This window comes from Myxocyprinus asiaticus, chromosome 28 (assembly GCF_019703515.2).
Source record: "Myxocyprinus asiaticus isolate MX2 ecotype Aquarium Trade chromosome 28, UBuf_Myxa_2, whole genome shotgun sequence".
Taxonomy (NCBI): domain Eukaryota; kingdom Metazoa; phylum Chordata; class Actinopteri; order Cypriniformes; family Catostomidae; genus Myxocyprinus; species Myxocyprinus asiaticus.
Window position 1 is genome coordinate 14,196,815 of NC_059371.1, and position 27,465 is coordinate 14,224,279.

The 27,465-nt window shown below is 38.2% G+C and overlaps 1 protein-coding gene across 3 annotated transcripts; it reads right to left on the bottom strand.

Moving 5' to 3' along the window:
• On the bottom strand, positions 1-27,298 carry LOC127419103 (acetyl-coenzyme A synthetase, cytoplasmic-like). Of its 3 annotated transcripts, none has more exons than XM_051660232.1 (19): positions 26,534-27,298; positions 24,306-24,501; positions 22,778-22,869; positions 22,529-22,632; positions 21,076-21,148; positions 20,039-20,114; positions 19,519-19,630; positions 15,783-15,827; positions 10,859-10,996; positions 10,589-10,759; positions 10,070-10,203; positions 9,714-9,846; positions 7,088-7,144; positions 6,798-6,878; positions 6,426-6,534; positions 5,147-5,215; positions 4,580-4,756; positions 1,581-1,655; positions 1-1,490 (listed from the first exon to the last, which is right to left on the bottom strand). In XM_051660232.1, the coding sequence occupies exons 1-19, from the start codon at positions 26,658-26,660 to the stop codon at positions 1,363-1,365; spliced, it is 2,097 nt and encodes a 698-aa protein (XP_051516192.1). In that variant the 5' UTR covers positions 26,661-27,298; the 3' UTR covers positions 1-1,362. The 3 variants fall into 3 exon arrangements, with proteins under 3 accessions (XP_051516192.1, XP_051516191.1, XP_051516193.1); XM_051660231.1 differs by having other exon boundaries at positions 15,783-15,830; positions 26,534-27,297; XM_051660233.1 differs by lacking the exon at positions 15,783-15,827.
• Positions 27,299-27,465: the final 167 nt, after the last annotated feature.

Below are 27,465 nucleotides of genomic sequence, written 5' to 3' on the forward strand. Positions count from 1 at the left end.
TTTAAAATTTCAGCACTTTAATTCACCCAGTTCTGTACGAGACATTGTTCAAATGAATTGACTACAAGAAAATTTATGAAAAAGGGAATAATTAATAGTTAAGAAAAAAACATTGAAATGAAGTTTAAAGGTTCAGTCGCTCATCTGGAAAGAACAGTGGGTGTTTTAGGGTTGAGAGAAGCAGTGATATCCACATGATCAATAAAAGGCCCAAACATATTGTACAACAAAACAAATAATTAATGCGAAACTGGAGGGAATATTTGCAGAAACAACAGCATCAAACAAATTTGACAATAGTGGCAAAAACAACCCATGGATGTGGCACTGGTACATTCAAGCACCATACACTTTAAAACACTGGAATTTGATCACCATACTTTTCTCCTAAAATCTGAACTAGGCATTCAGTGGATAATGAATTGGACTGTATCACCATCATGGTCAGGGATGCGATCCTACCATTATCTTGGGTACATGTTTTCGAACGCATACACAGTATTTATGAATTCAATTAAGTCAATTACAGCTCTTTAATAACGTTCGTGGAGGAATTTAATATCAGATGTTAACAGAAGTGTTTGCAAACAGCTGCAAATTGTTCCAGGTATAAAATATACATAGTTCAATCACATTAACATATGCAAATATCTGCCTTTTACCTGTCGTTATTCTGCCAAGTCTTACTGCATGCTTTGGCTTGTATAGAACCAATAGTCTATACAATTTGTAATTTTGTATTATTTTCTTTTTTTTTAAAACACAGCATAATTACATAGTACGCAACAAAATCATCTATTTTTAGTGGTGATGAAGCAATTGCTAACCTACTTTAAGGTTATATTGGCACATTTATAGGACAGTGTCATCATATATGTTTCTATGAATAAACTGAACAAAAGAGAAAAGAGAGAATGTATTTAGACCAAGCATTATGCACACACAATGGAATCAAGAATGACCTGCCAGTGAACTATAAGAAACCACTGGAGTAGAGTAGTCAACAAATAACAGCTTGATTCTGTGGTTTAATGTATTATAATGAATTTGAGGCCACACCAACTGCAGTAATTGTGGTCAGGCAAACAAACACACACAAAAAAATATATATATATACAAAAACAAATAACAAAAATAAACTTTTGGGCTAAAACGATTTCTAATATAAAACCCCATGTCGCTATTTTATTACCCCATGTAGTATTTTCCAAAAAATATCTAAACGTTGGCGCATTGCAGTAGGATTTACACACCTGAATAAGCCTTTTTCTTTCTGTCTGCCCAATAGCTTTATTCTACACTTCATTCCATCTCAGACTCTTCCTGTTCCTCCCAGAACTGAAGCTCATATTGGGCCAGACACTAGCGTTGATTACCGCAGCGGTTTTCAAACAGTTCATCAATGACAGAGCTGTCTGCTAGCGTTGACACGTCACCCAAATCCCGCTCATTACATGCTATCTTCCTCAGGACACGACGCATGATTTTCCCTGTGATAAAAAAATAAATAATTACTTTCTAGTTTGATCAAAAATGTTAATGCTTTTTTGAAATAATATGAAATGCTGACATGTTAATACCTGATCTGGTTTTCGGAAGGCCAGGTGCACTCTGTATGTAGTCAGGTGTAGCTATAGCACCAATTTTCTCTCTCACTGTTCAAAAAAAGGAAGTGAATTGTTGTAAGCCATTACTTATGGTTCATGAACAAAAAAACTAATTTGGGGTTGTCATTATAGAAAATCCCCATTAAACCAAAATTAACTCAACTTTTTTAATAACTTATTTAATTAACATAAACACCAAAAAATAAATAAATAAATAATAATAATATACAAATCTAAAATGTACAATCTTTTACCTTCCAGGAAAACAGACAAAAATAATGATGTTTGCATTCACAGGCGTATCCAAATTTTTGTCCAATAAATCAAAATCTCTAGATTGACAATAGCCCCTCCCCCAGTACCATAAACTTCTGACAAGCAAGAGCGCAACAGTGCCTACCCACTTTTTCAGCCGCTTAGGTTACAAAAGTATTTTTCCCATTAATTTCTAAAGATAGGGATTTCATAAAATCCTTCATAAAATAGTTCTAAGCCATGAATCAAACCAGCCAGCTCCAAGGTGAATCACAACATTACAAACTTTGCTTTGAAGCAAAAATATTTGAAAATCTGACAAAAAGACAAAGTTACAAGCCTCTGTACTTTCTGTCGGTGATGAGGGAATGAACTACAATCTCATGAAGCATTGTGAATGATGTAATCACATTTAAAATCATGGAAAAATATAAAACCATTGATTTAAAGTGGATTATAAATATAGAAACAGCATATTTTACTTTCACTGCAAAATATTCAAAGTGGGCAGTCACTGCAGTGCTCTAAACTTTCTCTTCAGGATCATGGGTAGTGAAGTTCTTCACCAGGAATTCTACTATTAATCACAATTGGTAAAAAATGGTTTGGTTAAAGTTAAAATAGTTAAAGTTAAAATAACACCGACCGACTGCTTCAACAGAAACATCTGTCTTTAAAGGTTTATAAGTTATCATTAAATATCAATTCGCCTATGGAAAAAATGAATGGGATTTTCACGTCTGGAGCCAGACTGTTGTGCTTTGTAGCAAGCAGCCAATCATGGTTCATGACTGACGTAAAAAAGGCTTTTGGCTATTTTAAGTGTCATGAAACCCCACTAGTACAGCATCAATCATTCACACCTCAGCCTTTAAAAAGACTTCATGAAATCAGCATGAAAAGATATAAAAAGGTGGGAGGGTAGTGGGTGCAAAGGGGAATTGAGAGGGGGCCAAGCTCAACAATTCAAATCGCACTCAAGATAGAAATGTCTGAACATCAACATGCGTGTGGACACAAAACAAAAGAGTTTTGGGGCACTTTGCTTTGATATCAGTCATGGGACAAAAGTAAGGAACATGTGAAGAGTGAAGATGATAGAAAATGTTGGAAATCCAAGATTCAGATATTTTGTTCAAACTTTTGAGAATAAAGTGAAAGCAGGCATTGCCACCAAAACCAGGACTGCATTGAGACTTAACATAACTTAATTGATATTTATTCTAACAAGGAATATTTTTGGTTTAACAGAAATTAAACTCTATTGTCAGCATTTGTAGCATGTTGACTACCACATAAAAAATAATTTCAACTCTTTTTCAAATGAAAAAATTGCGTGCAGTAAGGCACATACAATTAAGTAAATGGGTCCAATACACAAAACATTAACTACACACTTTTTCAAGAGCATAGCCACAATAATTGAGCATAATGCGTGTTAACATAACAACATAACAACAATAATGTTAACACGCATTATGCTCAAGTGGTTCTTAACCTTTTTGCAAGTGCGATGATATTTCCACTCCCCCCCTAAATTGTGTGGCTTTCCAGTTTCGGTGATCCAGTGAGAGATAATAAAATAGGCACAAAGAGCCCTCTCATTCACCATAACGGCTTTCTGCAGTAGTGATTTTTGACCACGTAGCTTTTGTAGTTTTCATTGGAAAAACTCCAGTGACTTTGTTTGTAGTGATTCATGTTTAGTTTTTAAGTGCCTTAGCATCTTGGACAGTTTAAGGCTCTCCTTCGCTAACGTCACCACAAAATCACACACTGTGGTTGTGAATCCCCATCGCTGGTCTGAGTGAAGGCATATTCCAAGTACTTTTCGTCATATTTCCTGCTTTTGGATTTCTTTCCTTTTGACTCAGTTTCTGTTGGATGCTTAACGTCAGCCCCAGTTAGAAATCGCTCCATGACTAATCTCCTGTCCAACTAAGATGACTACAAATGTACGAATTACTAGACCCATGTGACATCTTCCAATCAGCAGTAATTAGTTTATATCAAGTCGCCGGAAGGTGGTGCCATTATGCAAGTATTTTTACACTCATTCAAAATAAAAGTTTTCCCGCGACCCCTTTGGGGCAACCTCCAGGTTAAGAACCACTGCTCTAGTGTGATGAAATCACTTACTGACCTTGTATGTATAAAGTTATCCAGTATTTCAGATCCTTTGTCATGATGATGTAACGCCGGTAAACCATGTTGGCGCAAATCCCAGTAATTTTGCACGATGTAAAGGATACCAAAACGAGAGTTCACTGAGTTTTCTGTTTTTTATCATTGTCTTCTGTTTTTGAACAAGCCGTTGTGTTATGCGGTCCAAGATCAGACTTACGGTGAAGACAATATAGATATGTGCGTCTAAACAAATGGCAGCACATTGATTGGATGGGAGTGTTCCTTCTCATGAATAATGTGAAGAAACACTCAGAATCTAATGACGGAGACACGTTCTCTCTCCATTCACATCTCAGACTTTATGCATATACCTCATATTTTGTGATGTTGCTTCAACTTTTGTTTTAAAACTGGAAGAACAAAATGGCTCAAAAAAATAAATAATGTAGCCACAGTCCCCTTAGTGCTACCAATTTTTCTATTATGTGCACATGCACATAACTGTTATACATCTAAAAAGGTGTTTTGGGTATTCATGACCCTTTAATGAATCAACAAAGAATCTGACCCAAAACACTAAGCACACATACCTTGCTTTTTAAGCTCCGCCTCCAGCTTTTGGTCGTAGCTGATCCCGTCATTGAGAGTGACAAAGCAATAGAGACTCTCCCCTTTAACAGGGTGTGGCCTCCCCACAACTGCTGCTTCTGCCACGGCTTCATGCTCCACTAGAGCCGACTCCACTTCTGCTGTGCTCAATAAATGCCCTAGAGAGAGGAAGAGATAGATCCACCCGCTGTATCAAAACATTTCCTCTATTATAGTCCATTCATTGTATTCTGTCCACTTGTGTGAATGTTTCCACACCATTTCAATGTATTAGAGTCATACCAATAAAGAAGACAACAGGCAAGAGATATTTGGGTGGAATGTGTGGCCTAAATTTCATCATTGGGGAAACAAATGTGGCAACATTATAGCTGAACTTTAACACAATTAATGTGCATTATTTTAACATGTGGAAATTCAAGCCTCACACTGTCTCTTTCCACACTGGGGTATTTACAAAACTGGAGAAATTCTGTTGAATGCGTGGTCTTGTGTTTTAAATGAAAGAACGATGGATGATCAAATGCCCTTTGTGTGAGGACACTCACCAGACACATTCAGCATGTCATCTATCCTTCCAGTGATCCAGTAGTACCCATCCTTATCTCTACGGCAACCTGGACAAACACGTAGCACACTTAACTAAGCCACAGTCTCTCACTTTTGATTATACACTCACTGAGCACTTTATTAGGAACTCTACACTAATACTGGATAGGGCCTCCCTTTGTTCTCAAAACAGCCTCAATTCTTCGTGGCATGGATTCCACAAGATGTTGAAAACATTCCTTTGAGATTCTGGTCCATGTTGACATGATTGCATCACAAAATGTCTGCAGATTTGTCAGCTGAACATTCATGCTGCAAATCTCCCATTCTACCAAATCCCAAAGATGTTTTATTGGATTCAGATACGGTGACTGGAAAGGCGACTGAAGAACAGTGAACTAATCGTCATGTTCATGAAACCAGTTTGAGATGACTTTTGCTTTGTGACATGCTGCATTATCATGCTGGAAGTAGCCAATAGAAGATAGGTAAACTGTGGCGATGAAGGGATGCACAAGGTCAGCAACAAAAGGCAGGTTGGGTCCATGGATTTATGCTGTTGGTGCCAAATTCTGACCCTACCATCTGTGTGCTTCTGCAGAAATTGAGATTCATCAGACCAGGCTATGTTTTTCCAGTCTTTAACTGTCTAGTTTTGGTGAGCCTGTGCCTACTCCAACCTTTCTGTTCTTGGCTGACATAAGTGGAACCTGATGTGGTCTTCTGCTGTTGTAGCCCATCTGCCTCAAGGTGCAACATGTTGTGCATTCTGAGATAATATTCTGCTCACTACAATTATACAGAGGAGTTATCTGAGTTACCGTAGCCTTTCTGTCAGCTCGAACCAGTCTGGCCATTCTCTGTTGATTTCTCTCATCAACAAGGTGTTTCCATCCACAGAACTGCCACTCACTGGATGTTTTTTGTTTTTGGCACCATTCTGAGTCAATTCTAGAGACTGTTGTGTGTGAAAATCCCAGGAGATCAGCAGTTACAGAAATACTCAAACCAGCTTGTCTGGCACCAACAATCATGCCATGATGATCACTAAGATCACATTTTTTTCCCCATTCTGATGGTTGATGTGAACATTAATTGAAGCTCCAGACCAGTATCTGCATGATTTTATGCATTGCACTGCTGCCACATGATTGGCTTATTAGATAACTGCATGAATAAGTAGGTGTACAGGTGTACCTAATAAAGTGCTCGGTGAGTGCATGTTAACCACTTGTACCTGTAATAAAATACACTCAAATTAATCACAGCACAAATTACCATCTCCAGTGATATAATATCCAGGGAATTTCTTGAAGTAGGTGGTCTCAAACCTCAGGTGGTTCCCATATACAGTTCTCATCACACCTGGCCAAGGCTGTTTAAAAACCTGAGAGAAGTGTTTTAAGAATTCAAACCACAATCTCAGATGTGAAATTAAGTTTTTATTACCTAAATTACTTTTAAGTAATAAAGTAATACAAACTTAAAACTAATACAATCACCAAGTAACTAATAAAGTTAATATAATTGTTCAACAAATTCATATTTAATTTACAGTTTTTTTTTTTTTTAATTTAATATATATATATATATATATATTTTCTTTTACAACAGATAAAAGAAAAAGGGTGGGAAAAAAGTTTTCTTTACCAGATAGCCCTCACTTGGTCCTTCAAGTTCCTCTCCTGACTCATTCAGAATGGCAGGTACAACCCCAAAAAAAGGAAATGTCTACAGAAAAAACAAAAACAACAAAAACACACATAGATATATAATTACTGATTAAATGTTACACATCAAGTCTGAGCAAAATTCAGGAGACTTAGCACCAGCCTGAATATTTCCTTCAGCTACATGTTTATTTGTCGCTCTACATACAGGAACACTTGAGTAGTTAGATATGCTGTATAACATAAGAATAAGAGGCTGAAATCACTCACAGCAGAGCCTGGCTTCATGGGAGTGGCAGCTGGCAGAGGAGTCAACACATGCCCACCCTGACAAAGACATAAACAGAAAGAGGAGTCACACCAACATTTGTAGTGTGAAAGCAACATGGATGAGTTGGATGAAAGATTTCAACTATTTGTGTCAATATTAGACTCAATCACCCCCGTGAGAACAAGAACTTCATATACGGCCTCAATATACTTCCTACGAAATCGAAGAACGAATGAGTGTGACATAATTTAGAACAAAATCTGTCCGAAAATAAGTTGGTTTTTTTTTTTGTTTCCGTGGTTCGTAACAGCTCGCTGGGGTGAACTTTTTGGAAAACCTCTGACTGGCTGCTAAACACCTTCTAACTGCCATCGGTCCACGTCATCGGTAGGTGTGACCTGGAGCTCCAGCTACCTTGAGGCCAATGGCTAATTCTGTTTGTTGTTCAGTGAGTCAAAATGAGTCAACATGAACACATCGATGTGCAGAGTTATTAGAGAGCTGGTGCAAATGTACCTGTACATGTACTCCTAACTGTTGTTTACTCTTGAAAATCTGTACCTATATCTGTACGATTGTTCGCTTAGAGACATTTTTCCAAGACCATGTCATGTGTTTTTTTTTTTTTTTTTTTGTCTACTAAAGGAATCAAATCTTCTTGAATACTCTCAAGTGCCCATTCAATATGTGCCATCTGCAGCAAAAGCCATTCACACATCTGTCTAAAGTATGATAAAAGTAAATAAATCCCCTTGGATAAAAAATGATATTCACATTTTAAGGGGAAAGTGTACAAGGCAGAATGTGCTTGGAAATCATCTAAACTTCATGTTCACTTTAAGCACATGAAGGATCTTTTAGTGCTGTACAATGAGATGGTTAAAGCTGCTAGAACTGCACATTTTTCTGAACTAATATCTACTAATTGCCATAACGCTAGGTTTTTATTCAAAACAAATAATAATCTGATCAACACTGTGTCTAGTGCTGCATTTCTATATAAAATTGTACATCAACTGAAACCATCTACAGTAGTTACCACACAGATGCTGTTACTTTAAGACTTTTCAAGGAAGTTATTGGGACTTTAGTCCTTGCTTTGTTGTCTATAGTGAATAGCTTGCTTGTGTCAGGATGTGTCCCAGAGGAGTTAAAGACTGCAATAGTTCAACCGCTTCTGAAGAAGCCCTCATTAGATCCTTTGGTTGCAAATAACTATACACCAATCTCAAAATTCTTTCATCTCAAAAATATTAGAGAAAGCTGTAGCTAAACGACTTTTGAGGTAGTGAAGAACAACAATATTTTTGAGAAATTTTAGTCAGGATTTAGAGAAAACCACAGTACACTGCCCTTCTTAGGGTGACCAATGACTTACTGATGGTGGAGGATGCTGGAGAGTGCTCCATTTTAGTGTTGCTTGATTAACTGCAGCGTTTGATAAAGTTTTAATTGATACATTGAAAATATGGGTGGGAATATCTGGGGTGGCTTTAGATTGGTTTGTTTCCAACTTGTCAAATAGGAAATTTGTAGTGTCTGTTGGAGATGAGATGTCTTCCTCTAAAACAATTAATTGTGGTGTTCCACAAGGATCCCTGTTAAGGTCAGTACTGTTTTCACTATACATATTAGCACTTGGTTGTGAGGTTTGAAAATACAATATTAATTTTCATTGCTATGCAGATGACCTGCATTTGTATTTGTCACTGAATCCCAATGACTTGACTTATTTAAATGTTCAAGCTTGTATAGCAGATGTAACAAACTGGATGGCATGTAATTTTCTTCAGTCAAATACTGATAAAACAGAGGTTGTTATAATCAGTCATAGTTAAAACAAACAAACAAAACAGTCAGATTGAGTCAGCACTTAGGTGGTCCCAAATGTTCAGCAGGTGGTGTGAAATTTGGGGGTCTATTTTCAAACAAATTTGATTTTTGAATATCATGTCATGCAGTTAGTTCTGTCTTGTTTTCATCAGTTAAGGAACATTTCCAAGGTTAGACACGTCTTGAAATTTAGGGATACAGATAAGTTTTACATGTTTTTATTTAGTCTCACCTAGTTTTCAACTCTAAATTAACGCACTTTAGCACGTCTACAATCAGTGCAAAATGCCGCAGCTAGACTTTTGACATGAACAAGGTGTTCAAATAACAATACACCAGTTTTAGCTTTCTTGTATTGGTTACCAATTCATTTTAGGGTTGATTTTAAAGCATAACATGGTTTGGCGCCAGAATATTTAGCAGAACGTTTAAGACCTTTAAAACAGTTGGACCTCTTAGATCTTTTGTCGTGAACTGTTGGCTATTCCAAGATTCAGATACAAAACTAAAGGTGATAGAGCTTTTGTAGTGAAGGCCCCACGATTATGGAACAGCCTGCCCTGGGATATTAGATCTGCTGAATCTGTGTCTGTTTTTAAGTCTCGTTTAAAAACGAATTTGTGTAGACCTGCTTTTACTACTATGTGAATGTGTTGTGTATTACTGAGTGTGTTTTGATTTTATGGTTTAATTACTTTGTGCTAAATTGCTAACAGGTGTAAAGTTAATATTATTATAAGTGGAACTTTAAGTGTAGACTATAGGTTAAAGAGGGAATGGCACAGTCCATACGGTCTCAGTCTGCCAGAATGTGTCAACCACTGGGCATCTCTTCTCTCCCACCACACTGTAGTACCACTGCCAGGCTTCTGGGTTTATGGGCTCCCCTACTGTCCCCAAAATTTTTAGAGAATCACGCTTACACCTGAGGACACAAACCACATATGAAACATTACATAAGCACTGATTGTTAAAGTCAAAAATCTGTATTATTTACAATGCAGACTTTGGGTGGTGAATGGGTTTTCAAATGGGTGTTCTGTTAGCAGACTCTGTATGATTAGCAGACACAAGTATGATTGCAAATGCTTTATTTCAGACTGACATCGAATTGAATTTAGGATAGATCCAATAAATAGCAAACTTACTTCAGTACAGGCTCACTGCCGTACTTCATAAGCAGCCGGATGGCAGTTGGTGCTGTGTAGAACTTGGAGACATGATATTTATCAACAATCTCCCACATTCGGCTCACATCTGGGTATGTGGGCAAACCCTCAAACTAGGAACAGAAGTTGAAATTGGTTACATTTTTTTCCCCCTAATGTCTAATTCTACAACAATAACAGACTAGTGACATATCTAAAAAACTGCTACTATATCGTATTTGGTATGGTTTTAATCAATTAATGCTGCAGTATTTAATTTCTGCACCACTAGTGGCACCAAACAGAACCGCAAAACTAATGAATGCTTTCAATCAAACAATCCCAAATCCCATTTTTTGGCCAAACAGGTAGTCTGGCCACCAAACTTACGGCATTGGTTAAGAGTCCAGAGCCCAGGGTACAAATGCAAAATATGACAAACTCTCGAAAAAGTGCTTGTTCTCAACTAAACAGTATATCAGTGTAGTTCAGTATCAATGAAAAGGAAGGTCCCCTCACCAGCACACTGGTTGCCCCATTGGCCAGGGGCCCATATGTAATGTAAGAGTGACCTGTGATCCAACCAATGTCTGCAGTGCACCAGTACACATCATCAGGGTGATAATCAAACACCAGCTTGAAAGTGGCTGCAGTGTAGAGCATGTAGCCACTTACTGTGTGCAGTACACCCTAGTGCAGAGGAAAAGAGGGACAAATAAGAGATAAACTATATAAAAGCAAATAATGCACAGAAGCTGATAAAAGACAAAGGACCTTCAAAGAATCTACCTTCGGTTTTCCAGTAGAGCCACTGGTGTAAAGGATAAAGAGTGGGTCTTCTGATTCACACCAGACAGGCTCACACTCTTCTGAAGCTCCACCAATCAGAGAGTGCCAACACATATCTACCTCAGGATTCCAAGGCACCTGCACCAATCACAGCACAGAGAACATGCATAATTAACTTTAGCTCTCCTAACTGTTGTTTACTCTTGCTGGTATAACAAAAATCTGAAAAATAATACAACATTTTGAGAGAGACATTTTGAAATCTGTCTAAGGTTTCAAAATTTAAATCATGCCGTAAAACTTTAAAAAACAAAAAATAAAAAAAATAATGCTGCTTGCAAGTCCTCGTGGGAAGCTTGTACTTACGAGCACAAAAATGGTCATTATATGAAGTGTGTTCAAGCCCAGTACATTATCATGCTCTTTGGGCTTCGATTGCAAGTATATTACAATGTACTATACTTGAGGTCAACTGATATGTCAGTTTTACAGGTTAATCTGTGCCGATAGTTGCTTTTTGGAACTCTGTTATTGCAAAAAACAGTAGCAGTAGCTGCTTCTGGTTATTGGTGGGATTTTGGTTGAACAATCAACAGATCAAACATCTGGGATTTTATTCACTTTTTTAACATTTAATAAACCGATTAATCGGTTATTGGCATTTTCCACCACCTTAGTTATCGGTACTGGCAAAATCCACTATCGGTCTACCTTTAATAAAAAGGATTTTCTGGGGTACAGATGCGGTCTATTTACATGAAGTAGTTAATATGAAATAGTTCTTTAGTCTTATAATGACAAGATTAATCACTCTTCTTCATCAAAAGTACAAACTGCATACAAACTTAATTGTACACTAAATTAAAACTTCTGTCATGATTTTAAATTGACACACCCCTAAATCAGAAAATCATGGCTCAAAGAGTTTCCCACTGGTTATTATGAAATTGTAAACACAATCATTCCGACATGACTTAAGGGCAGCAAAATAAAAGATGTGGAACGAACACACCTGGGAAGATGGTCTACAGTAAACAATCCACTTGATTCAGAGGTTCATGTGGATATGAGGTATGTCACTCAGACTGATTTGATTACTCAAATTAACCAAAGTGACTGCACCACAAAAGCCTGTCTGCTTTAGTTAACATGTTTTAAAAACTAAGAAGTGAAAGCATCTAAAAATATCATGTTTAGTTAATGACGCAAAACACAAAAATACTACACAGACACAAAAAAGACAGGAACCCAACATCACAGAAGTCTGATGATCTAGTTATGCATGCAGCTCAGGGACTGAGGGAGAACTACATAAGCGCTCAAGTTTCATTCATGTGACAAGAACATCTAAATGGAACTAATAGTGAGCATTTGGCTACACAAAGAGAGAGAGAGCAGACAAATCCATTAGACAGTGTTAGAGAAGGTTTTAGCACATACAACTGCTAATACAACTGAGACCCATTAGAGTCTAGTCAATAAAAGATGATATATGAGCTTCCCATTTACGTTTCCACTGTCAAGTGTTTTGGGATGAAATCGTGCATTGGTGGACCAATAATGTTAATGTGAAGATACCATTTAGAACATGAACACAAGGACAGACTACATAAGAAATATTTTACTATCAGATCTTTTACTTTAACACTGGGTCCTTGGAGTGGAAGAGTGGAGATGCAGGAGTAAATACTTTAAATCCTTTAATAACAAATGCTGGAGTGGAACAAACTACAAAGCTATACATAACAAACTAACACAACGTAACACTTCAAGGACTGACAATGGATGAACAAAACTAGAGGGTATTTTTACACAAGGAACTAAATGAGGGAATGGAATACAGGTGAGGATGATGAGGAGCAGATGGAAGTGATGAGGGAAGTGAACTATGGGAGATGTAGTCCAGGGGAAATCTTCAAAATAAGAGTCCTTGAAGAACATGAGGGAGACAGACTGTGACATTACTACTCCCCCCCCCCCCCCTTTAAAGGGTTACTCCTGACACCCAAAGACGGATGAGAAGGGTAGGGTGACGCAGAAGGTGAAGAAGGATCCAAGGAGGATGATCAGAAGGCCTGGGGGGTGGCTTCGGGGCTGGGAATGGATCCGGAGGCCTGGGAGGCGGCCACAGGGCAGGGACTGGGTCAGGAGGCGGAACCGCTAGAGGAGACTCTGGGGAAGCGGGCAGAGTCGTGGAAGAGTCTGAGAGCAGAGCTAGGAGAGGCTCAAAGGCAGGCAGAGCCATGGGAACTTTGTGCCCGGAGAGTAGCCGACGGCTCGAAGGGCCAGGGTGGAGCCGAAGGTTCGGAGGACCGAGGTAGTACCCAAGGCTCGGAGGAACAAGGCGGAGCTGGAGGATCTGAGGACAAAGGCGGAGCCGGTGACCGAGATGGAGGGATGAGGAACCCCGAAGGACCGATTGGCTGAAGGACCACAGTGGAGCCAAAGGGACATAGAGCTGAGGTGGGACAGAGGGAACAAAGGGCCAAGGCGGAGTCCAGGGCTTGGAGGGTCTTAGCGGAGTCGGAGGGTTTGAGGGTCCCCTTGACCATGGTTTCGCAGGGAGCGAAGGTGGAGCCAGTGACGTGGGAGGAGCCAGCTGACCAGGAGGAGGAAGTGTCCTGAGTGGAGCCAGCGGAGGAGGAAAGGACAGGGCACTGAACGGAACAAGGGTGTCCATTATTCTGGCTGGAACCAGCAGAGGATGAAGGGTAGTCAGGGTGGGAACCAAGGCGGGGAGCAAGTCAAGGTCTGTTAACTTGGCGAGAGCTGGCTCAGGGGCGGTCAATGCAACAGGCACTGGCTCTGGGATGGTCGAGGCTACAGGCGTGGGTGCTGGCTCATAGATCATGGCAGGCGTGGGGCAAGGAGCCAGCACGGAGCTCCCACCAAAACCCACAATGTGAGGGGAGAAAGCTGGGAGAGGAGTACCCGTGGTAATGGAAGATAGCGGGGTGTGATGGATGTTCAGTGTGGCAAGGATATAATCCGCAAGGGAGAGATTCTCCGCCTCCGGAAGTGCGGTCGTTCGGTGATAGCTTAAACCCATACCGTAAATGGACTTGAGGTACATATCCGATATGGTGGTTGTTGCAGCGAGTTGGAAGAACTTGGTGGAATATTCCAAGAGGGGAAGATCCTGCCTGAACAGTTCAATGCTCAATGATGTGCTCATCGAGGTCTGGCTCTCTATGAGAGAGGGATCGCTGGAGTAGAGGAGGACATTAGGATGAGCAGGTAAGTGAATCTGTATTCTTTGTCAAGTCAGTCCTTCTGTAACGCTGGGTTCTTGGAGTGGAAGAGAGGAGAGGAGACGATGTAGTAAATACTTTAAATCCTTTATTAACAATCGCTGGAGTAGAACAAATGCTGGAGTGGAACAAACAATAAAGATATACATCACAATGTAACACTTCAAGGACTGACAATGGATGAACAAAACTAGAGGGTATTTATACACAAGGAACTAAATGAGGGAATGGAATACAGGTGAGGATGATGAGGAGCAGATGGAAGTGATGAGGGAAGTGAACTATGGGAGATGTAGTCCAGGGGAAAACTTCAAAATAAGAGTCTTTGAAGAACATGAGGGAGACAGACTGTGACATTTACTAGGAATCGTAAAAGATTTACAGTACTAGTACTAGTGCATGGATCAGAACAAACAGTAACACTTTATAATAATGTATTAATAAGTCATGAACATTATATAATGCTTAACAGATGAGTAGTTCAAGTACAGTAAAATACAGTATATTAATCAATACTTCATGACATGAAAACTCCCTTCTAACTTTTCTCAATGCACATTAATGATTTAAGCATTATACAGTATCATGCAATAATTTATTTTAATGTTATTAATGACAGCTATTATAAAGTGTTATCAAACAAACTTACAGACAGACTTTCCATTCAGTTGCAACACTCGAATAGACTGTGAACAGCATTAAACACTGGCATTAAAAAAAAGTGCAAAACGTAAATGAATATTCCAGGTGATTTTTAACTTGAATGTCTACAGAGAGCATCTGGTGCATGCTGTTGATTACCATAGAAACTATTTTCAAAATGTCCCACCATTTGTAGTGAATGTAAACCGCTTACAATGGACATCTGGCAGGTAAGTGATATTAAATATCACATGTTAGCATGAGACTGGTGTAAAAGAATCAATTACCCACCCTTTCTGTGCAAAGTTATTTCCAATCTTTCACCTCATGTCATGATCACGTAAAAAGTAAACCCGGTTAGTTTCACTTTGTATCTGTGCAAGAACACAAGGAAGGGGCACTGAAGGGATGTGACATAACTATGTCATTGTAAACATTGTTTACATGGAGCAAACTCAGGAATTATGTCACTAATGCATAATCAGAAGTTCATCTGCCTAAAAAAGTAGTCGCACCTCAAAAGGACAAGTTTACAGCTCCAATAACAGTTTTTACTGAAGAATTCTTGAAAGTGCTTTTACAAAAATACAAGCTGCACATTTCTGCTTTTATACTGTCCAGTCAACATGTCCCGTAGGCTTTCATTGTAATTATATTATGTAGTAAGACCTACATAATTTTCCATATTTTTTTTTTTACACTGAACAAATTAAGCGACAAGACAAAATTATTTTCTGAGGAACAGATGATGTCCATGGACATAAGTTAACTCGTTAATAACCTGGAAAATTCCTTTATTAAAAAGCATTTTCAGGAGAAACTGATGAATGGAAAGTCTGATTAGTGTTACTGTGTACGGTGAAATGCATATGCTAGAGCAAACACACAAAGACATACACACACCTTTTGCTGTGAGAAGGTGAAGATAGTGCTAAAGGTCTTGAGCCATCCCCAAGAGCAGACAAACCAGTGTTAATAAAACAGGAGAAGTAAAAAAAAAAAAAAAAAAAAAAAAAAAAGACATGAAATACCTGTGGGGATGGACGGACCTTCTTTATTCTTTCTTTCTGTTTCTCCTGCTAAAGGGGGTTAATGGAGAGATTACTCAAACTGACAGAGAAGAAAAGGAACTAGAGACACAGATCCTCATTAAGGGGGGATAATGAAGACCTTTAGTCAAAGTTTAACTGACATCAATAGCATTAAACAGGGCTTGTATAGATGCTTCAAAGTGAAATTTAAGGACTTTCAAGGACTTTTCAGGCACATTTTAATTTGTTTTCGAGGACTTATGCATGAGGTGTCATTCATCAAATATATTCTTCATATAAAATACCACTTATTATTACAACACAACTCAATGTTCTTTAACTAAACATTCTCGCAGTACCAATTCTTGGTTCATTCCAAGTCATGATGAAATTAATTGCTTGTGGTTAAAGGGTAAAATGAAAATTCTTATGATTTACTCAACCTCCTGGCATCCCAGATGTGTATGACTTTCTTTCCTCTGCTGAACTCAAAGATTTTTAGAAGAATATTTCAGCTCTGTAGGTCCTAACAATGCAAGTGAATGGGTGCCAAAATTTTGAAGCTCCAAAATCCACATACAGGAAGCATAAAAGTAATCCACAAGACTCCAGTGGTTAAATCCAGACACGATATGACAGGTGCGGGTGAGAAACAGATCAAATTTTAAGTCATTTTTTTGTCTTAAATTCTCCTCCCTGACCAGTAGGGGGCAATATGCATGAAGAATGTGAATCACCAAAAGCAGGAGGAGAAAGTGAAAGAGAAAGGACTTAAATACTGATCTGTTTCTCACCCACACCTATCATATCACTTCAGAGGATATGGATTTAACCACAAGAGTTGTCTGGAGTACTTATATGTTGCCCTTATGTGGATTTTGGAGCTTCAAAATTTTGGCACCCATTCACATTGTGAAGAACTAAAGAGCTGAAATATTCTTCTAAAAATCTTCATTTGTGTTCAGCAGATGAAAGAAAGTCATACACATCTGGGATGGCATGAGGGCAAGTAAATAATGAGATAATTTTAATTTTTGGGTGAACTAACCCTTTAAGTAAATGAGAGCCTTCCAATGAAATGAATAACTAGGTCCGTAAAAGGTAGTCCGTATGACTCATGTGTTATGTTCCATGTTTTCTAAAATCATAGAACAGTTTTATGTGAGGAACTGACCAAAATTGCAAATGTTGTCAGCCACTACCTGTGACACACAAAGCTTTCTTTCCACAAGAGGTTGCTTGATGGCTCAGAAAACCGAATTCTTCATTGATCCGCATATAAATCTCAGAACATTTTATATATCACCGGAGACATTTTTAATCTGGAGAGAATTTTTTTATTACAACTGACAGTTGCAAGGATTCGGCATTGTGGATGGCAATCCACAACAGCAGTATCTATAAAATATATTTTTTTAAATGCTCAACCAGTACTAATCGATTGTGATTGGCCCATCCTGAAGTGTTGCGAAAAGTAACAGGTGACAGCACCGTACACTACAAGCACTGCTTCAGCAGCAGTCTGGACCCCTAGAGAATAATTTACACCAGATAATGATACAGAAAAAAGGCACACGCAGCTGATTAGCGCTTTGATACACTCACTATCTGGTGTTTGGCTGTAGCGGGGTATGTCTTTCTGTAAATGGATTGTATCCATAGTTTTTCAAAAATGTATTTAATTATTTAAGTTATTCAATGATTTCAGCAATGTATTAAATGTCTTTCTATAATTCAAGCACTTTTTAAGCACCTCTTGGTAAAAAAAAAAAAAAAAAAAAAAAAAAACTATTTCCAAGGTTTTCTAGTACTTAAATTTAAAAAACTCAAATTCAAATACTTTAAGCACTTCAAGCACCTTGTACGAACCCTGATTAAAGGTTTAAATCAGGTCAGCTGGCATAGCACACAAATAAATATGAAAGATAATGCATCTAAATGTTTCAAAGGTCTTCAGCACAATAGCTCACATCAGAACTATATAGATTTACAACAGTAATACAAAGCCTGTGTTAAATAAACAAGAGATATCTGTAACACACAAGAGGGAAGACTCAAAACTCCACAGAGACCTGCAGGACAGGAGTTAAAAGGATAGTTCATTAAAAAATAAATAAATTGTGTTATCAATTACTAAACCTATTTGACTTTCTTTCCTCCATGGAACAAAAAAAGGGACATTTTGAGGAATGTTCTTGCTGCTCTTTGCCATAACACAAAAACAGAGCGACCAGGGGCTTAAACTCGGAAAAGGACAAAATGGCATCATAAAGTAGTTAATTCTATGGACTTTGAGTTCTATGGACAAAAGTGGATTGAAGATTCTTTGAAATTGTCCTTTTGTGCTCCTGATAAGAAAGTCAAAGTGGTTTGGAACGACTTTGCATTTTTGGGGGAACTACCCATTTAACACTACAGGAATCAGAACAAACACTATTAAAAGGGACATTGTTGTACATTTTCATCCAAATCTGCTTCCCCACTTACTTGTACAGCTCTCCATTGATTTAGGTATTATTATAATCTATGTAGTTATTTGAGCAAAAAGTGTGTGGCTTCTTTTTAACCTCTGTCATCTCGATCAGCTCATTGGGCTTCTTTCTAAGGGATTACAAGATGTCACAAACCAGCCAATAACTGTGTCTGCTTGGTCCATTAACAGTTAACAAGTGTTTACTATCGATTGGCAGCCTTGACAATGGATAACAAACAATCTTTTTTTTGAAGTTTTTCGTGAAAGTTGCGAAAATATAGCATTTGATTAAATGAATTTGCTGTCATTACATTTTATTATGTATCTGCATTGTATTGGCCATTAGCCACACTGGTATATCGGTACTGGCCATTGAAAACCCAGTGTTGGTCACTAACACCCTGTTTAAACCTGGTATTAAGATGCGTCTTGGGTAATCGATCACGTGGTCAGGTGAGACACGTTGCTGTTAACACCTGGTAGCTTAAATGCATCTCCTGTGACCACTTGTGATCGGATTTGGAGGGGAGGGTCTCCGATTTCCCGATGACATACATCAATCACTATGTCAGTGTGTTACTGCATGACATTAAAGTGCAACGAACTTTTTCAAATGTTCAGTTTGGACGGTTATTTTATAGCGTAGTGTTTGATTGACAGGTGATGCTTCGCTGCTGTCCGTGACACATACAGGATGGATTAGCGTTTACGCCTCAAATGCGATGTGGTCACATGCGTTTTTGACCACATTCATATGTGGTTTTTGCGATCCAATCATAAAATGTTTTAGACCCCGTTTAGACCTGTATTTAGCACTGACATGTGATCAGATCGACCGAAAACGCATCTTAATACCAGGTGTAAATGGGCTCAAATAGCGACCAGTTGTTTTCAGATCCAGTTGCATTACCAGAGCTCCAGAACAGAATAGAGGGAGTGATGATGCTTTTTTGAGAGCTCTAATATAACCAATACAATTACCCAACAAGGATATAGAAATCCATTATTGCATTTTGTAATTAGTTATTCTAATATAAAGAAAATCTTTGCATTCATGTACAGACAAGACACAGATGAGCTGTTTGCTTGAGATCATCTACATGAATTACTGGACAAAAATACCTGTACTAGCAATGGACAGATGTCCTAATGAGTGAAAAAGCAAAGTCAGATGCAAAAATATCATCATAGCCCTTAAGACTTTTAAGACTGTTTAACAGGAGCAGTTAGCTATAAGACTGTTATGCAGAGACTGAGTTTCACCTGCAGGTCGGGACAGGCACGCTTCGCTGGAGGTGACAGGGACCCGGGTATTGTGGCCTCATCCTCCTTTGTGAGGTGTTTAAGCACTATACATTTCTCCACTGAGAAAGACCTGACAGGGTGAAAGGACATTTGAAGTATGAAGTTAAAATCAGCATGACTTTGACATAATAATATAATTTGTGTGCTAAACATTGTTGGTGGTAGTGTTTATAAGTGACGTTACTTCTTGAATTTACACCATAATACTGAAAACGTTTTCAAACAAGTAACGCAAGTTGCTTTACCATTTACTGACAAAAGCAACTGAAAACCTCTCCTTTCCCGTAGGTGAGATTTATTCAGTATTCACATTATTTTGAATTAACTGAAGAAAACAACATATGAGGTGGATGAGGCCATAGTGTGCAGAAGAACAGGGGTGTAATGAGTCTGTTTGTTAATTCAGATACACAGGGAAGTATAGCAGGAGTATTTAGGGCTTATGTATTATACATGGTGCTTAATGTGTTTATCATACTTGTCCCTGCATTTCTGTAGTGCCTCGTCAGCTATAAGCTTCAGACTGATCAGCTTATCACCACGGTAAAAGCCGTCTGGGGAGAGAGAATCAAACAACTTTTGTTAAATGGCATTTACAGAAAATAAAGTTCAATGATAAGAAAAAAACAAACAAAGAGGTTAACTTGGTTTAAATGACATTTGATATTGGGCTTGTCATGCCCGAAATACTTATTTGAGTGCATTTTGCGATTATAGTTCACTCTCAGGTCCCTAATAAGCTCATGAACTTGGTATTAATCTAAAGACATTAAGAAAATGGAAATATCCCAATTCTTTTCTGGAAGACTGATCAGTTAAGTTTATATTTGGGGTTGGGTTATATGTTAATCACAACTCATCCCTTACAAATATCAAGAATGAGTGGCAAGTTTGCCATAAATATTTACACATGCAAATATAAGCTTGTGACTTGCCACAAATATTTTCTAGAAGTTTGCAGCTCTTCACTGATAGTTGTGAACCTGCAGCAAACCTTTGGCAACAATGGACAATTTGCCGCTAATAGCAAACACTCCTGTTGCAAACCTGTGGCAACAATGAAGAGTTTGCTGCAAAGCTCATTTGCCTGTAAAAATAATGGATGGCAAATTTGCCAGAACACTCGATTTAAGGGAAACTACAAAATACAGTTACAGTTTAATGTAACATAGCAGTTTATCTTATCTTCCAGGCTTTATAAGCAGCTCTATTACGGATAATTAGGATTCATCCAGGTCTCATTTACTACTACAAATCCTTTTCTATACCTGGACATATTCCTGACTGAACCTCAGCATGGAGTTCCCTCTCTCTACTCATAACTGCAATACTTGGCTAAAAAGCTTTTGACTGTAATTCAGTTAATGTCAGTTCTACTCCAGAGACTTGCTCAAATTGTGAAATTGCAGTACTCTTTTGCAGTATATGGAAACGTAGTCAATTCATTTTGGGATTAGCTGCTCTAAGATACTGTGAGTGAATTACGTCTAAATTTTTTTGGATTGCTTCCCTTACCGGCTGTAATAAGTAGACAGCACTGCGAGTCCATGATTCTTTCACACAGTGACTCGGCAGAGAAACCGGCAAACTGGGGTGAAAACACAAAAATGTGAATAAATAGTGATTATAACATATATATTTTTTTTTTTTTGTAGAAAATGTTTAATACAGTGCCAAATCCACATATAGTCCAACTGCTGAAAGAAAAAAAAGTCCAGCAAAGGACAGCAAAGATCCAATAAGGATCACAACCTGTAAAACATGTTTAGGATTTGTTCACACCGCACTCAATTCCAATTTGTTTTGCAATCTAAATGTCTGCAATGTCATTTCACATGTGATGAAATCCAATCTTTTTGTTCAGCGATGTCAATGTAGCTACAAGTGTTGCCAACGAAATGACTTGAGCATCAGCATGATGCCAAGAGAAACCGTTCTCTCAGTACCAAAATGAGTATATGTCACCTTGCATCCTTATACATTGTTTCCTGAAATATGACAAAAGGGTCATATGAACACCTTAATTGTTGTTCTTTTCTCCAGTTAATGTCACAAATGGTTTAAGCAGAACCTTATCTGAACACCTAGATTTTGCCCATTCTCCTGATTTCACTCTGCATGTAAACACTTTTACTGGCGTATGGGCAGTTTATCCAATCTGTGCATGTCAATTTAATTTCAAAACTGAAAAAAACTTTTCTTGATATTTTTTAAATCTAATTTTTTTTTTTTTCTTGCATTGCTGACTGTAGCTTAACTATGCAAAAAGTGCTGTGGCTCAATTATAACTGCACATTTTCAAAAATTCTACTTTAAATTTGAATTCGAAGCTTCTCTGGGTTTTTATAACCTGGTTTTTTTTAGTTATCAGCATGTTGTTGTACATGTAAACGTAGTTTGTTTACATACAATTTAAAAATCTAATTTCAGTCAGACTAATATAATAATTCATCATTTTTAAGGTTTCATGTAAACGCTTTAGTCCGACTGTATTCGCACTAGTTCGATTTTTGCTGAAGTCGCTCTAAAAGACCTAAACAATGCGATTCTAGCTTGGCTTTGTCCAGCATGTGTACTTGTTCAGTCTGCAATCAGACTACAATTGGCCTCTGCATTGTGTACGTGCTCCGAAAGACAGCGGGAACACGTGAAGTGTGTTTAACCCAGTGTATTTGTCATCCTTTTTTCCAAACATTCGATTACGCATTTTGTCACATATACTTTGGACAGACAGATGAAGACTGTAGCTCGACTAAGCAAAACCCAGCTGTGGCTTGATTATAACTGTGCATGAAGATTAAAACACATTTCCAAAAGATTTCAAACCACATGTTTTTATTTTCCGTTCAGAGTCAGACTGCAAACAAATAAACGCGTTTGAGTCGGATACAGCAAAAATCAGATTCTGAACAAAGTCAACAGAGCAGATTCTTTTGAAAGTGAAGGGGAAGGACGACACAGGACTGACCACAATAGAGTGGACCGCGCCAATCCGAGCACAGGCCAACATGGCCACCACCAGCTCCACCACCATGGGCATGTAAATAGATACATGATCACCTTTCTTCACCCCTACACAGACAGATGGAGAAAGAAAAAAAATGAGTGGGAGAGATATTCTTTAATACTCAACAACACTGTCAAATCTTTAACCAGCTACTAGTCACATAATTCGTAGCCAGTTAAACAAAAAATGTTCCTTGTCCATTTTATTTACCTTGTGACTTGAGGACATTGGCAAACTTGCAGACTTGCTGGAGCAGTTCTCTGTAGGTCACTGTCTTCTCATCTCCAGGTTCATTCCCCTCCCTGACAAAACCAGTGGTCACCAATCACACATTATTGCTCTATCAGATCATTAGCAAGTGGAAGAACTAACAAATCAGCCTTTCTTATGGTGTTTCATAAAACCACAGCATGATTGAGCAATATCACACAAGCAAGAGTGTTTTGTATTGAATATCATTCATGGCTCCGAATTGTTAATAGATACTCAGTTAATCGCACCATTGCTGATATTTAGTACAACAGCACAACTGCAATTGTGAATTGCTAACTGTATTAAGTTAATATGGAATAACTGACATTTTTGGCCAGTTATTTTGTTTATTTCTCCTCCACCAATGAAAATCATTTCAAAAGAATGACAAGTATTAAAGTTGTATGTAGTGAACACAGACAAGTGGAACGATGCAGTGAATGCAAGTTAACTGTATGTATAAACACAATGAGTTACGGACAGATCTGACAAAACCTGTTCCTGCATCTTCTTTGAAATCAGTACATTCAATTCTAAAATTTCTCTCAACATAGTGTGTTTTAATTACTGTAAATCTCTAACAACATAGTTTGGAATGAGAGTTGCCTTAAAATGTCCTCTCCAGGTTAAACTGTAACTTTGAATTTTTATTGACTTCGAGTCTTGGCTGACAAAGTTGGCATTCACACGTTCTTAAAATAGAGCAGCATTCTGACACTGAAAGAAAACGTCTGACAAAAAGACCACAACTTTGGCATTTCAAGCAGAAATCTGTAACAGCTCAAACTTGTGTTGTAATGCAAAATGGCGTCATACAAAAATTCGAAATGCTTTCGCAATGGCAGTTTAGCAAGAGGACTTGCAACTGCCCCAATAAATATCATGTAAAGTGCAGAGGCTATTTTTGTTGACCTGAATGCTAATGAACAACGACGGCCAAAAAAGAACCATCTAAATGCTGAACTGCATGGATAGAATCCAGCCTGATAAAGTGAGCCATTGGAATGCAGATTATGAACATTGAAGATACACCTCATTATAGGTGGACTGCTATGAATGGGACCTGGTTCAAGCAGCCATGATTTACAAAAATAGCTTGAGAGTCTGAATTTATCCCACTTATTCTCCCGAGGCATGTTTGTCTGTCAGCAAGTCTGCCCATTTGTCAAATGAATATAAGTAATAGCCCAGCAATTCACATTACCTGAAAGGTCAAAGCCTGAATGCAGGGGTAGCGTGGCCTAGTGGTTAAATAACCTGGCTGGTAACTGAAAAGTTGCTGGTTCAAACCCATTAAGGATGACGCATTAGCTATCACCAATGTGCCCTTGAGCAAAACCTAAGGGGATTGTCCCCGTAATATGTGTACTGCAAGTCGCTTTAGACAACAGAGTCAGATAAATAAAGCTAGAAGAATAAGTGATAGTAACACATTGTCACGTGCTTGACTTCCCTGTAAACGAAAATCCAAACCACAACTACTAACCAGTAAAAAACCACTTTGTCCCCCAGTTTTCTCTCATGGACATTGCGGTCCAACACATTGTAGCAGATGTTGGTTGTGGCACCTTCCATGCACTTCACGAAAATCTCACCCTTGGTCACATCAAAATTGTAGTCCAGGAACTTCCCGGTGTATTTTGTCTTCCAGAAAAAATCTTTGGCGATATCTCCCCAGAACTCTGGATACCATGAGAGAAACACACAGGTACACTGATGCACAGATGTTTCATAGTCAAAAACCAGAATGTCCAAAAACAAAGTTACAAACTCTCAGAGAATTTGAACCACTAATACTCAGGTTATTGTACAACTATTAATTGAAGGTGAGCGAAGTATGATCAAAAAGCAATTATATCTACGTGTAGTATTCTTGCCAAACAAAATAAAGGCACATTTGCTGGCTAGGTACAAGAATAACTGAATGCAATGATGACATTATTTTAGTCATCCCAATACACAAATACTGTAAACACAGCATCATGCATGCACATGCAGCATTTTAGGCATTGCAGGTGTATCTCGTTGCCCTATAATGCTACCTACCTAAGACACTAGAACAGGGTTTTGAGACATCGCCAAATGTAGGGACATTTTGTTTATATTGTGCTGGACAATATGGCAGTCATCTTGGTCTTACTCTGACATCTAGCATGGATACAGCATCATTCAAATGCAATAGATTTCAGTTACTGATGCCACTGTAAACATTCACTATTCAGTCAGCCATGATTAATTTAATCCACGAGTAAAGTTGACAGGGTGGATACTGAGATTAATGGTACATTCACGTCATGTCAGAATTACCGTAATTTTGCTGTTATGAACAACAAAGCCATTTTGGCATTATGAGTGCTGTCACAGAAACGAGGTCCCAGGGCGTGAACAGCTCCAAATATAATCTAAGAGTTGCCATCTCATAATTACTGTAATTCGGACACGACGTGAAAGCAGCATAAGCGAGTAGTATTCGGCTGGTCATGTGATCCTAACATGGTAGCCGCCATGAAGGGACCCTCTCCATGTAAAATAAAACTGCTTTTATTAAGCTACTGATATGATTGGAGTCTTGACCTCATGTTAGTGATTGTGGTTTTATACATATGCTTCAAAATTACTATTTTTTTTTATTAGAAGCAAAACATTTTTAAAGCAACAATTCACCAAAAAATGAAAATTCTCTCATCACTCACTCACCGTCATGCCATCCAAGATGTGTGACTTTCTTCTGCTGAACACAAACAATGATTTTTAGGAGAATATTTCAACTCTGTAGGTGCATACAATGCATGTGAATGGGTGCCAAAGTTTTGAAACTCCAAGCAGCACATAAAGGGAGCATAAAAATAAACCATACGACTCCAGTGTTTTAATCCATATTTTCAGAAGTGATATGATAGGTGTGGGCAGAGACTATTTAGCAGAGACAGGCCACTGCTATTTAAACGAATAGGAGAAATTGGAATGCCCCACCAAGAAGCTCTAGCACCCAACGGTCAACGGATGAAGAAAGGAAGTCCCGCATTACAGGTAAAAGAGCCAATCACCTTTTAGATACAGACATCACTTGTCAATGAGTTTGTTTTTTTTTTTTTGCGTAATATGAGGTAAAGAAACACAATTTATCAAATTTTATTGCTGATTTGAAATATGTTCTTTGATCGTAATCTTAACCAACTGTTTTTGAGATTTTGGTCATTCTCCACTCAAGTAGATAAGAGTTGCACTGTTATGACAGGAAATAGCCTCCCGAGAGCATTCCAAAGATGGCCGACGTTGGACTGACTTGCTAGAAAGACTTTGATGTGGGTGAGAAACAGATTGATATTTCAGTCCTTTTTTTTCATATGCGTGAAGAATGTGAATTACAAAAACACAAGATGAAGAATATGAAATTTATCTGTTTATCACCCCACACCTATCATATAACTTCTGAAGATTTTGATTTAACTACTGGAGTCTTATGGATTACTTTTATGCTGACTTATGTGAATTTTGGTCACCATTCACTTGCATTGTATGGACCTGCAGAGATGAAATATTCTTCTAAAAATCTTCATTTGTGTTCAGCAGAAGAAAGAAAGTCATACACATCTGAGATGGCATGAGGGTGAGTAAATGATGAGAGATTTACATTTTTGGGTGAACTATCCCTGCCATGAGGAAAAAATACTGAGTGCACCTTTAAAACTTACCGCAAATCGTTGAACTTACCCTCTGGAGACTCCACAGACTTGATGTAGAGCTCTTTGTATTTCTCAAAGCTCGGGATGTGCGCTTCTTTTTTCAAGTCCTCGGGTGCATGTAACACATCCTCGCCAGGCGCTTTATCAGGGATCATTTTAAAATGTACTAATGCAATTTGTATAACTTATGCAAATTCACCTAGAAAACACACACACACACAAACAGATGACTGGCCTACTATGAGTAAGTCACTTCCGTGTGGGAAACTTTCACTCCCATACAGATGCTGTGTGCATTGGAGTCTGAAATCACGAACAAAAAGACTTAATTATATTTATTATTATATTTAACAACACTACTGCTGTGTTTTACTGATTCAGATTCAGTTTGCAAAGGACGAGCTGTCCGAGACTCGTTCGAATTGGGTTCGCAATAATTAGTTTTATGTTGAATAATTCTGCAATCGAAGAACAGCAGACGAAATACCAAAATAAGTTTTGACTTCAAAGTCCCACATAGAGAAAATAAAGAAAGACGATGCACTTGAGAGCTGTCAGACAGCTTCTCGCCTGCGTTAGCTCGTGTAAGGTCGGTTCAAGGTGGAGATCTTTCCAAGAGGAAATGCAACGTCTAAATGAATAAGTGCATTAAATCAAAAGAGCCGTCCATCCACGCGGTCTGAGACAAGTCATTCTTCCACGCATGAATTACAAATCCTCAGTGTGTCTGCAGGAAGACAGCCATAGACCAGTAGAAATCCTATAAAGCGGGTAGAATGACAAATACGATGAAAGATTGCTGAAATGGGCGGGACTTAGCACCCGGACGTTGTCTCTGATTGGTCAAATACGACGTGTCTGAAAAAAAAATAATTATTTTATTTTATTTCTGGTCATTGCATTTTCAATTTAATCGCTATTAAAGTTCCTTAGTGCCACTATTATGGTCCAAATAATTTT

Coding starts and splice junctions, on each gene's coding strand:
- LOC127419103 (XM_051660231.1), bottom strand. CDS start 26,660: ATGATCCCTGATAAAGCGCCTGGCGAGGATGTGTTACATGCACCCGAG. Junction 19,631..20,038: donor CTACAGAAATGCAGGGACAA/GTATGATAAACA, acceptor TCACCCTGTCAG/GTCTTTCTCAGTGGAGAAAT. Junction 1,656..4,579: donor GGCGGAGCTTAAAAAGCAAG/GTATGTGTGCTT, acceptor TTTTTTGAACAG/TGAGAGAGAAAATTGGTGCT.